This window comes from Macaca thibetana, chromosome 11 (assembly GCF_024542745.1).
Source record: "Macaca thibetana thibetana isolate TM-01 chromosome 11, ASM2454274v1, whole genome shotgun sequence".
Taxonomy (NCBI): domain Eukaryota; kingdom Metazoa; phylum Chordata; class Mammalia; order Primates; family Cercopithecidae; genus Macaca; species Macaca thibetana.
The window spans coordinates 102,597,209-102,609,993 of NC_065588.1; the positions used below are offsets into that span (position 1 = coordinate 102,597,209).

Below are 12,785 nucleotides of genomic sequence, written 5' to 3' on the forward strand. Positions count from 1 at the left end.
AATATTTGTGACTGGCTACTTGCAGACCAAAGAGAAAGTGCAGATGGTTTTACATATATGCCATCACCATCAAAGTAAATGTAAGCCAGTGTGCTTGAGCTAAGAATAATCTAGTTTTGTTTGTTTGTTTAAAAATTAGAACCGATACTTTTTTTTAGGATGCCTATCTTTTAATCCATGGAAGGCTAAGTGTTTTAATGAAATTGTATAATTTTTAAATAGTGGAGCTTATTTCTAGTATCCATTTGAATAAATGTTTCCATATCAAATTGGAGGTTAAAAAAAAAAGACTGCAAAAACTATAGGAAAAGGGTTTGCATCCTGAGAACTTGTTTGCTAAAAAAAAAAAAAAAAAAAAAAAAAGGAACAAAACAAGTTGTACATTTAAACGAATTGTTTTAAATTCAGATAGTGAATTTAATTCCATCTGCACTGTATAACAAATTACAGCACAGTTTCTGTTAGTTGGGAATTTAAGACTTGCTTGGCTGGGTGGTTCTGGCTCAGGGTCTTTCATGAGCCAGAATGTCAGCCACAAGCCAAGTGTAGTGACATGTGCCTATAGTCCCAGTTACTCAGGAGGCTGAGGCGGGAGGTTCACTTAAGCCCAGGAGCCTGAGGCTGTAGAGCACTGTGATTGCACCTGTGAATACCCACCTATTTCAGCCAGGGCAACATAAGCAAGACCCCTTCTCCAAAGAGGAAAAAAGAAAAGATATCAGCCAGGGCTGCAGTTATCTGAAGGCCGAACTGAAGTGGGCTGGAGGATCTACTTCCAGGATAACTCACCCCGAGGGCAGTTGACAGAAAACTGCAGGTCCTCATTGGCTGTTGGTAAGATGACATAGTTCCTCACCACTGGACCTTGCCACAGACTGCTTGTGTGTTTCCGTGACATGGTAGCAATCTTCCCCCAGAGAGAGCACTCTCAGAGCAAGCAGGCAGCTGTAGTGCCTTTTGTGACCAGTCCTTCAAAGTCATCATACGTGCCACCTTCACATTTTTTCTATAGAGGTGAGGCATTAGCCTACACTTGGGGTGGGGAATTAGTCTCCACCTTTTGAAGGGAGTGTCAAAGAATCTATGAAGGTTTTTAAAACCACTGCAGTTGGCCTAAAAGGGACATGGGATCTATTCAGATTCCCCCCAAATCTTCAAAACTTTCTATAAGTTTACATCGGATCCCAAAGTATCCAAATCAGATTTATAGAATGCAGACCACTGAAGGTCAAATGTAGAATCACAGAATTTTGAGCTGGAAGGGATCTGGTTTTTCATTTATGCAAATGAGAAAACAGAGGCGAAGAGGTTGCATGACAGTGGTAGTTGTAATGTCTGTGTCTGTTGTTGGTATTATATTAGGATGAACACCTCAGATCTCTGGACTTTTAGATAGATGCCTGTGTTGTCCTCAGGATAATGTCCTGGATGTTCTGCACTGGAACTTGGGATTTGATTTTCCCTTCCTTTCTCTTTTGTGTGGAGAACTGAGAACTAGGGCATCAACACTAACCAGACAATTATCCTCTGGTTTTGTCTTCTCTACAGCTGAAGGAAGAATTTTAATGCAAACATAACTTTTCCCCTCACTTCTAAGAAGCAGACTATTACTCTTCCAAGAGAGATTTAGTGAGATTATGCTGTGTTCCTTGATATGGCAAATTCCAGGCAAATGTGTGAAGGAGTGAGTACCATATGGAATCTACAAAGACCTATGTTACTGCTGCCACCTTGAAACACTTAAGTGGGTTTCTGAAACCTCTTAAGTGTGTTCCTACTTTTTTTTTTTCGAGACAGAGTTTTGTTCTTGTTGCCCAGGCTAGAGTACAGTGGCACAATTTCAGCTCACTGCAACCTCCACCACCCGGATTCAAGCGATTCTCCTGCCTCAGCCTCCCAAGTAGCTGGGATTACAGGCACGTGCCAACACGTCTGGCGAATTTTTGTGTTTTTAGTAGAGATGAGGTTTTGCCACATTGGCCAGGCTGGTCTTGAACTCCTGACCTCAGGTGATCCACCTGCCTCGGCCTCCCAAAGTGCTAGGATTACAGGCGTGAGCCACCGTGCCCGGCCCGTGTGTTCCGACTTTTTAACAGTCTCCTTTGAAACCTGCATGAAGTTTGGTTCGATATCTCTAGGATAGTGAGGTAAAACATGTTTTAGGAAAAATTCTTTTAGCCTAAATATGAATGATTTGACAGTGCTCAGAAAAATTGATTTTGTGACAAGACTGATTGGGGTTCTGCTTATTTTCAGCAATGCATCTTTTCTGATTCACTGCCCTTTGGCTGTTGGTCTTTACAGTTTGCCTTTGTAGTCATGACCAGTTGTCTTTACCATACCTCCCAGCCTCCTTTTTTTGTGATGAAACTCTTAGAATATTTAAAAATTTTAGCAGATAGTACACATGCAAAAAATGTTTGCGAATGTTTGTTTTCCACTTTCTAATCAAAATATCTGTTTCAGGTTTTTCTGCAGCTTGGGCAAGGCTGCCAATGCCAGATGGCACCATTTCTGAGAGAAGAGCTAGCTTTTGCTTAGAAGTAATACCCACAAACAATGCCAAATTAGCATAAGCAAATGTCAGTGAGTTAACACAAAGCCAACACTCTATCTTTTCTTTCCTTCCTAGGCCATGGGTGTTGAGAGTGACCAGGAAATTGTGCAGATGATTGGAACAGAGGAGCACGTGATGGCTGCATTTGGGCCCAGTCTGGAAGAGTGCCAGAAAGCTCAGATTTTCACACAGATGCAGGTGTGTCTTTTCATGTCGTCCTTTGCCATGAAATGGAATTGGAGACTTAATGCCGCTCATTGATAAAGCTCATCGGATGTGATGGCTTTGGGCTCATGGATGTGGGAAAGGTATTGGGGAGATGGGAAGAGTGAAGTTTCTTTAACTCACTTTTGTCAGGATTGGAGGAAGGAGTTTCCTCAGACAAATTAGGAGCCTATGGTGCCTAACTTAGAATAGGGATATATGGCCAAGAGGTGTTTATTTTGATATAATAGCAAGTACTGTTTTATTTTTCCTTATTTGCCTGAGTGATAATATATTTTTTTAAACTATGGCAACTCTCGTGTAAAGGGGGTGTGTGTGTGTGCATGCATTTCTCTTTCATATCTTTTTTTATTCCCTACTTCAGTTGCTTTAGGCATTCAGTTGTATGTGGTTTCTATTTCTTTTCCTGAATTCCCAGTGCTACTTTGGACAGCAAGGAAAACCAGGGATCAGTCCTTTTTACTGCTGCAGAGCCTTCATTGACCTGCTCAGGCACTCCTGGTTGGACCCTGGGAATTTTAGGACAAGACTCAAAGATGAAGATTGAGAAATACACGTGCGCACGCACGCGCACACACACACACACACACACACACACACACACACACCCCCCACGTAATAAAAATAATTGCACTTCCCTTCCCACATGGAGGGAGCCCCAGCAGCCATACTTAGGATTTTAGTCCCATACTTGCAAGTGCTTTCCTAAGTATAAATCAAAGGTAACATCCCTCATAGCCATCCTGGGAGGTGGGAATTCCCTACTATAGAATCACAATAAACAGTTCTTACCTATCCACATGTACATTGTCTGTTCTGTGGGTTACGTATGACATATGTAAACTCCAGCCTGCTTTTTTTCTCCTCGCCCAGGATGTTTGTAGAGAAAGCATTTCCCGCTTATATCTGTTAGTGTGTATTCTGAAATCAAATCAGTATTGATATTTTTGTAACTACACTAGATATTTAGAGAGATTGAAATAGGTCAGTATATATATAATTCCAAAGCACAAATCAGTAAGGATTATTCTCATCACTGCCTTCCTCTTTTTCAACAGTTAATTAGTAGTTGACTGCAGTTACAGGGCAGGCAGCACCAGGAATAGTGGTTTGGATTTAGGAGATTCTATTTTTGGCCTTTATCAAAAATGAAATATTTGATAGACATGAATCTCTGTTATACACTGAAGTTATATTGTCCAAGGGTTCCAAGAACATGAAGAGAAAACATTAAGAAATATCCAGGAGGCAGAAAATGTAGAATCTACCCTGCAAACAGGAATATTTGGTTCCATTTTGGGAGATACCCTATTTTTTAATGCTGTGTAGTGCCCTACAAGAGCAGTTTACCTTAATGGTTTCCCAGTGGCTTCAATGAAATCCATTATGCATTTTATTTCAAACATCATCACTGGGGTCAAATAACCCTAGCATTGTAAAGCTGAGCAGAGCCCAAACAGTAGGTTGGAAAATCATTCATTTATTTCTGTTAAATAGGTTCTGACAGAAAATTTCAGCTAACTAAATCAGATCAGATTAGTGAAAAGATGGCAGGAAAAGATGGAGGGAAGTTAACATAAAAAGACAAAAGTTCCTTTTCCTCGAAAGGAAAGTATAACTTTGAAAGTGCTTGTACTCTGTATGCTGGATTTAGGCACATATTAGCTATTGAAACTGATAAAAGGATATAGAGATGCAAGTAATCCAAAATAGTTGATATCTAGAACATATATTACCAGTTACGAAAATATGAATATTCTATGCTATTCTAAATGAAAATGTAGTAAGTACACTTTGTATTAGTCTGTTCTCACATTGCTATAAAGAAACACCTGATCAGCCTGGACAACATAGTAAGACCCCATCTCTACAAACAATAAAAATAAATTAGCCAGGCGTGGTGGCATGCACTGGTGGTCCCAGCTACTTGGGAGACTGAGGCAGGAGGATCACTTGAGCCTGAGAGATCAAGGCAGCAGTGAGCCATGATTGTGCCACCCCAGCGTGTGCGACAGAGTGAGACGTTGCCTCAAAAAAAGAAATGCCTGAGACTGGGTAATTTATAAAGAAAAGAGGTTTAATTGGCTTATGGTTTTACAGCCTGTACAGGAACCATAGTGGCCTCTGCTTCTGGAGAGGCCTCAAGAAGCTTCCAGTCATGGGAGAAGGCAAAGGAAGGGGCAAGGCGTCTCATATGGTGGGAATGAGAGCAAGAGAGCTTGAGAGAGGAGGGGGTGCCACACACTTTTAAACAACCAGATTGGGAAAACTCACTATCAGGAGGACAGCACCAAGGGGATGGTGCTAAACCAGTCATGAGAAATCCATCCCCATGATCCAGCCACCACCCACCAGGCCCCACCTCCAACGTTGGGCACTAAAATTTGACATGAGATTTGGTGGGGACACAGATCCAAAGCATATCACACTTTGTTTTATATAATAGAACTTTGGAAGATGTGGCACTTTAATGGATTGCTTAAAACCTGTGGGGTTTTGTGTTTTTGGCCGGGCACGGTGGTTTATGCCTGTAATCCCAGCACTTTGGGAGGCCGAGGTGGGCGGATCATTTGAGGTCAGGAGTTCAAGACCCAGCCTGGCCAATATGGTGAAAACCCGCCTCTACTAAAAATACAGAAATTAGCTGGGCATGGTAGTGGGTGCCTGTAATCCCAGCTACTTGGGAGGCTGAGTCAGGAGAGTTGCTTGAACCCAGGAGGCAGAGGTTGCAGTGAGCCAAGATTGTGCCACTACATTCCAGCCTGGGTAACAGAGCGAGACTCTGTTTTTTATGCCTCCCTTTGTAGTCTCTCTCACATTTCTTCTGTTCCTGAAGCCTTCTTTCTGTGTTGGTCATGTATGTTTTACACCATCGTTGTCTTGGGCTCTAATATATAGAGAAGAAAGTATTAGCTGTAGTGAGGAATAAGAGGCACTAGGCATGTCATCTTGGCCTATGCATCACAAGGGATACCCTCCTCACCTGTGTTCCTCTATTTCCCCCTCAAACAAGTGAAAAATTGTAAGCTTTTTCACAAGGAAACTAGAAGGTCAATATTTATTGAAGACAGCTTAGTTTGGGGAAAACTGAACTGCCTGTCTACTCACGGTTCCTGCCAACTGACCTGCTTTCTTCATTTACTTAGTTACTACTTACTACTAGGTCACTGCAGCAAGTGTTTTCAGGGTTTTAATTTATCTTATACTCTAATGGCCTTTTAATGGGAAAGATTTAGATTTGAAGTCCAAATCTTATCATGGGATGGAGTTTCATTCAATTCCAAACACTGTACTAATCACTGGGAGTCAAAGAAAAAGATGACGGAATTCCCACCCACCAAGTCTAGTAGGAAAAACATACATGTAAATAGATCATTAAAACATAATGTGATATGAACATGAATTAAAATATGCAATCCTGAATGCACAAGGAATTAAAACTGCAGAAAAAGAGGAGTGGGGTTAGGAAAGCCTTCGAGGAGGAAGTGATACCTGATCTAGGTTTTGAAGCATGAGAAAGGACTTCCCCAAGCAGGTAATTGGGCAGGAATTCCAAGATAAAGAATCAAAGATCCCAGCCTTTTCTGCTAAACTGAAAGTCTTTTTTATTTATTTATTTATTTTTTTAAGTTCATTCTTGGCCAGGCACGGTGGGTCACACCTATTATACTGCCACTTTGGGAGGCCGAGGCAGGATGATCACTTGAGGCTGGGAGTTTGAGACCAGCCTAGGCAACATAATGAGACCCTGTCTCTACCAAAGTTTTTTTTTGTTGTTGTTGTTGTTGTTGTTTTAGTTAGCTGGGCATGGTGGCATGTGCCTGTAGTTCTGCTACTTTGGAGGCTGAGTGAGGTGGGAGGATTGCCTGAGCCCAGGAGATTGAGGCTGCAGTGAGCTGACATCACATCACTGTACTCCAGCCTGGGCAACAGAGTGAGACCCTGTCTCAAAAAAAAAAAAAAAAGGTATATTGTTGTTCCAAAATAATAAGAACCACATACTCTTCTTCTTTAAACACTGTTGATTAGGAAAAATTTCAACATATATAAAGTGCAAATAATAGTGTTATAAATGTTCATGTATCCAAGGCCTACCTTCAGAAGTTGTCAACACTCTTACTTGGTTATTTTAAGTAAATGTATGTACACTAAAATATGCAAATCTTAATTGTATGACTTTACAAGATACAGAATATTTCCTTATCACACAAAGTTCCCTCATGCCCCTTTCTAGTCAATCTTCACCTCTACTCTCTGATTTTTTCCCCACTATTCTGATTTTTGCACTGTAGATTAGTTTTGCCAATTACAGAACTTTATATATGGAATTAGGCATCATAAATTAGTGATTTTTGCACCATAAGTTAGTTTTACCTATTTTAGAGCTATGTATATGGAATTAGGCCATATATACTCTTTCGTGTCTAGCTTCTTTTGCTGAGCTTATTGTCTGAGATTCATCCAAGTTGTTTCTTTTTGTTCCTTTTTATCTCAGTTATCCATGTAGTTCATTTCTTTTTATTTCAACATAGTATTTCATTGTATGAATATACCACAGTTTATCTGTTTTCCTATTGATAGACACTTGGTGTGTTTTTCAGTCTTTAGCAATTATGAATAAGACTGTATAAACAAATCTTTATGTGGACATGTTTCATTTCTCATGAATGAGTACCAAAGAATAGAATTGTTGAATCAGAGAGCAGATATGTATATAACTTTTATATATACCTTGTTCCAAAATGATTGTATCATTTTGCATTTACACCAGCAGTGTATGAGAGTTCTTTCTTTCTTTCTTTTTTTTTTTTTTTTGAGACGGAGCCTCACTCTGTCACCCAGGCTGGAGTATAGTGGCATGATCTCCGCTCACTGCAATCTCCACTTCCTGGCTTCAAGCAATTCTCCTGCCTCAGCCTCCCAAGTAGCTGGGACCACAGTTGTGCGCCACCATACCCAGCTAATCTTTTTGTATTTTTAGTAGAGATGGAGTTTCACCATGTTGGCCAGGCTAGTCTTGAACTCCTTACTTCAGGTGATCTGCCTGCCTGATTATAGGCATGAGCCACCACACCCAGCCTGATAGAAAGTTGTGATTGCTTCATGTCCTCATAATATCTGGTGTTGTCAGCCTTTTTAATTTTAGCCACTCTAATGGGTGTATAGTGGTATCTCATTGTGGTTTTAGTTTTTATTTTTATGATAACAAATGATGTTGAACCTTTATGTGTTTATTGGCTATTTGTATTTTCTTCTCTGTGAAGTGTAAGCCAAATGTTCATTTTCCTTAGTGAGTTTTCTTGTTGTTGTTGAGTTTAAGAGTCCTTTTAAAAACAAATCCCGGATGTAACTAACTTCCTTGTCAGCATTATGTATTTTCTCCCAGTCCATTCCCTCTCTATTTGTTTGCTTAATTCTATTTTTTAATTTTGAAAAAACTTAGGGTTTTTTTTATTTGTTTCACTTTTACATTTATTGCTCTCTGTGTTCTGTTTAAAGAAATCTTGCCTACCCCAAGGTTAGGAATATATTCTTCAATGTTTTCTCCTTGAAACTTTATAGTTTTATTAATAGTTTTTATGGTTAGATCTAAAATCCATCTTAAACTAATTTTTGTGTTTGTTGTGAGGTAGGGGTCAAGATTAATTTTTCACTTTATGGATAGTTGTTTCAACAACATTTATTGAGAAGACTTTTCCTTCCTCATTGAATTGCTGTGGTACTTTCGTCAAAAGTCAACTGATCTTTTAGTATGTGTTTATTTCTGGACTTTTTATTCTCTTTCATTGATTTGTCTATCCTTGTGCCAGTATCACACTATTTTGATTACTTAGCTTTATAGTTAAAATCACGTAATATAATACTCCAATTTTTTTCTTTCAATATTGTTTTAGCTACTCCAGGTCCTTTGCATTTCCATGTAAATTTTAGAATCTAAAATTTTAGAATGTAGAATTTTAGAATTAGTCAGTTCTTGCTTTTTAAGCCTGCTAAGGGTATAATTAACAATTATGAATGTATTGGTCAATTTGGAGAGAATTTTAACACTAAGCCACTTTTAATACCATTGAATCATCCAGTCCACGAACATGTCATGACCCTTAATTTATTTAGGTTTTGTTTTCTCTCAGCACTGTTCTGTAGCTTTCAATGTAGAGGTCTTACATGGTATGATTCATTTTTGAGAGGAAAAAAGTACTACTATAAAATTTACCTGTGGTTTTCTCTGGGTGAAGGACTGATGACTGCTGTATGTCTACACACACACACACACACACACACACACACTTTACTTATGTCTGTATTTTCTAAATTTCCTACAATGACAGTGTATCAATTTTTTTAGTAAGAAAACAAAAAATAAAAAGGGAACCAGTGTATTAGGCAGTGTGCTGTGCTTTTTGTCATTGATTTATGATAAATGTAGATTTTGGACTAGACCCAGTAAAGCTTTCTCTATAACCAGGGTCTTTATCTCTTTTGCTCATAGTATACGTGTGGTTAGGTGCTTACTAAACTACCTCCAGTGATGTTATTCAAACGTTATTATAATCTGTTTTTTATAGGCATTAAAATATATAGGGAACAAAGTAAGAAGGCAAAGGATGTGGGGAGGTGGACCAAAGAAAACCAAAATAGAAGAAGCAAGAGAGCTCCTGGCTTCCACCATTCTGACCCATGTCCCAGTGAGTAACACTGTTACTGTGAATAAGGACTGTGATAAGAGTTTACCTCATTTAAAGTCTAATTCCTCAAGAGAAAATTCTAAAGAGGACTGTACTGCCCCACCAGAAATAACCTTCCATTATCAGCAGTTTATTTATACTCGGAGAATGTTAGCTGTATCGCCATCATCATGTTTGTTCTCTTGTGGTTATTCTTTCAGTCTTAAAATATTGTTATTTTATGTTCATACATATATTAGTACTAGATTTCTGCTGCTACTAGATTTCATGATTTTGAAGGACAAAGATGATGTGTTACATGTTTTATAAATAAATTAAAATAAGCTTACAGTGCCTTGTCCATACCTATTTTTTATTGTATGGTAAAATTGCTTATGTAAAATATGCTTATGCTTATTGTATAGTAAAATATGCTTCATGGTAAAATATGCATAACATAAAGTTTACCTTTTTACATGTACAATTTTCTGGAGTTAAGTACATTCACACTATTGTACAACCATCCCCACAGCAGATAGATTTAAAAATGCTTACTGAATGAGTTCATCTTCTAGACCTTGAATTTTAAAGTTCACATTATCCAGCCTCCTTCACTTACTGTGAAGATTCTCTGATCCAAACATGCTAGATGATTTGCGTTGTCACCCAGCTGGTTAGCGGTAAGAGTAAGGGCTAGAACCTATCTTCTGACCTTGGACTAGTATGTAGTATTTACTTTTTATTAACTTATTAAACAGAGATCAACCATATCGGCATGTGGGGTGTTGGCAAGCAGCAGCCCTCAATTTTCTTCCCATTTAATGTATATGTTTTACTAAGTTATAGAATTACTATTTGTTAGACTATCTTGTTAACTAAATAGTCTGGTTTGTAATGAGTTACCATGTGTTCCATCCATGAATAATCTTATTCAAGGGTTGCAAACACGACCTTCAGGGGCTGACTGTAAAATAATGAAAGGTCAAGGGATCTGTGGAAGTCGAGAGTAACCACCTGAATGCATCCAGATCTGATTTTCCTGTATTAAAACACCCTTCAATCCAAATAATACAGGTCTCTCATTCTGCCCCTTGGCTACCATTTGTGCATGTCGTTGATTTAATCTTAAGAATTAGAAAATTTTGAATGTTAAAGCTAGGTCTGAACTGAATTTTAAGCTCTTTTGGATGATTGGAAAGAGTCTGAAACTTAAAATAGCGAAAGTGAATAGTAGAAACAACAAGGGCTTTTGGAGTCTGAGACGTAATTGTTCAAATCCTGGTTTCTCACATCCTAACTGATGAACTTTGGGCAAATCCGAACTTTTCTAAGCTTCAGTTTTCTCATCTGTATAATAAAAGTAATTCCCACTTTCTCGCAGGGTTCTTATGATGATTCAGAGATATAATATATGTAAAGCTCTGTATTTTCCACAGCTCCCCATGTAGCTATTAGGAGCTACGCTTACCTTCATACTATAACTGAGAAGAATGTTGGGTTAATTAAAGAGCTTTAGTTGATAGAGTCCTGCCGATATTAACGCTTGTTTAGTTAGACTGATAAAGACACGCCAGGCGCAGTGGCTCACACCTGTAATCCCAGCACTTTGGGAGGCCGAGGCAGGCGGATCACCTGAGGTCAGGAGTTCAAGACCAGCCTGACCAATATTGAGAAACCTCATCTCTACTGAAAACACAAAATTAGCCAGGCATGGTGGCACATGCCTGTAATCCCAGCTACCCCGTAGACTGAGGCAGGAGAATCACTTGAACCTGGGAGGCGTAGGTTGCGATGAGCCAAGATCATGTCATTGCACTGCAGCCTGGGCAACAAGAGTGAAACTCCGACTGAAAAAAAAAACAAAACAACAAAATTTATACTTTTCCGTGGTTGCATGGAACCTAAATTACCATTTTAAAAGCTTGGTTATACATAATCCAGGGAGGAATAAAGTCAGAATAGATGGATCAGGGAAAAGATCTTCGTTTTCCAGAATTGTTTTGGACAGTATTTACCTAAGTGTGATATAAAGGATGATTTTTGTGATACAGGGTCATTTTTTCATGTAAGTAATTATGTACTTATTAGAAAGAATACAACTAGCATCAAATCCATTGGTGTGGTACGTGTGATTTTATGGTATTATTGCATAGGATGAAGCTTAGCTTAAAATTGGTTGTTTAAAGATGATTAAACATGTTACATAAATATGTATAACAGAGATATTTGTGATGGTGGAACTTGAATGACTAGCATTTGGAAAGTATTGTTTAGGTGTGTCTGTGTAGAGGAAAAAGCATGGGCAGATACTCACTAGTTCTCAGTGCTTGTCCTTGGGGGCGGGCCTCCAAAGGCCTTTGTCTTGGTATCCTGGCCTTTTAGTTCCTTGGGGACTGTGGTTCCCAAAGAGCATTCCATGTACTAGTAGCATCGGCATCACAGGGGACTTGTGAGAAATACTTAAACTCTACCCTAGACCTACTGAATCAGAAACCCTAGGAGTGGGTCCCAGTAATCTGTGTCTTAACAAGCCCTCCAGATGATTATGCATGCTAAAGTTTAGAAACCACTGCTCTAAGGGTGATTAGGCTCCAAGATGCCTAAGTTCCAGATCACTCTTTCCTCTAATGTAGTATTAAAAGGTCTCCAGAGTTCTGAAACAGGCAACAATTCTGTTTCATCATTCCGAGTTCATTTGTTAGTCCTCTTTTCTCCCCCTCTTTCAGATAATCCGCAGGTTAGTATCCCACAAAGGAGTATCTGAACTACTCTTAGCATTCTCCCAGTGTTACCAGCTGCTGGATTGAGAGGATCCCCACTCACCATATGACTGTGGGAACAGTGCTAAGTATTAACCCATTTCAGTTTAGACCTAGAGTTTTGCTTTCTAGCATATAGTCATTAAAAAGGGGAGTGAAGTGAGTTAGGGTTCAGTCCCAAGGGGGTGATGGACTGCACCTCTAATCAAGAAGTGGCATTATATAGTTCAGTAGGGGCATTTTCCATAAATATCCATATTTATTTCTACTTACAAATGTCTTGGGAGAATCTACCAGTGTTTATGCAAAAGAAATTGAAAATTTTGTTAATGAAAGTTTGCTTTATTTTTCTCATTAACAAGAAAAATAACTACAACTAGAAGAGTTAGATGTTCCATGTAATTTACCACATTAAGATTAGAACAATAAAATGTAAATTAGATGTGCTTAAATGGAGGACCACACAGCTTTCGAAATAGCAATTGAAAATGTAAATTACTTATAGCTGCCCAGACACTGAGTTTTTCTGCTTGGTATTGTGGTAACTGGTGTTATGATTGTAGAGGTTTTTCTTTTTGA

At 38.8% G+C, this 12,785-nt stretch overlaps 1 protein-coding gene across 2 annotated transcripts in view; it reads left to right on the forward strand.

Annotated features, from left to right (window-relative positions):
• POLR3B (RNA polymerase III subunit B) overlaps window positions 1–12,785 on the forward strand; it is a 136,524-nt gene that overhangs the window by 32,096 nt on the left and 91,643 nt on the right. For both annotated transcript variants that reach the window (XM_050748622.1, XM_050748623.1), the window contains 2 exons: window positions 2,633–2,755; window positions 9,349–9,468. In XM_050748622.1, coding sequence (XP_050604579.1) covers window positions 2,633–2,755; window positions 9,349–9,468 — 243 coding nt within the window. The remainder of the gene's footprint in view (window positions 1–2,632; window positions 2,756–9,348; window positions 9,469–12,785) is intronic.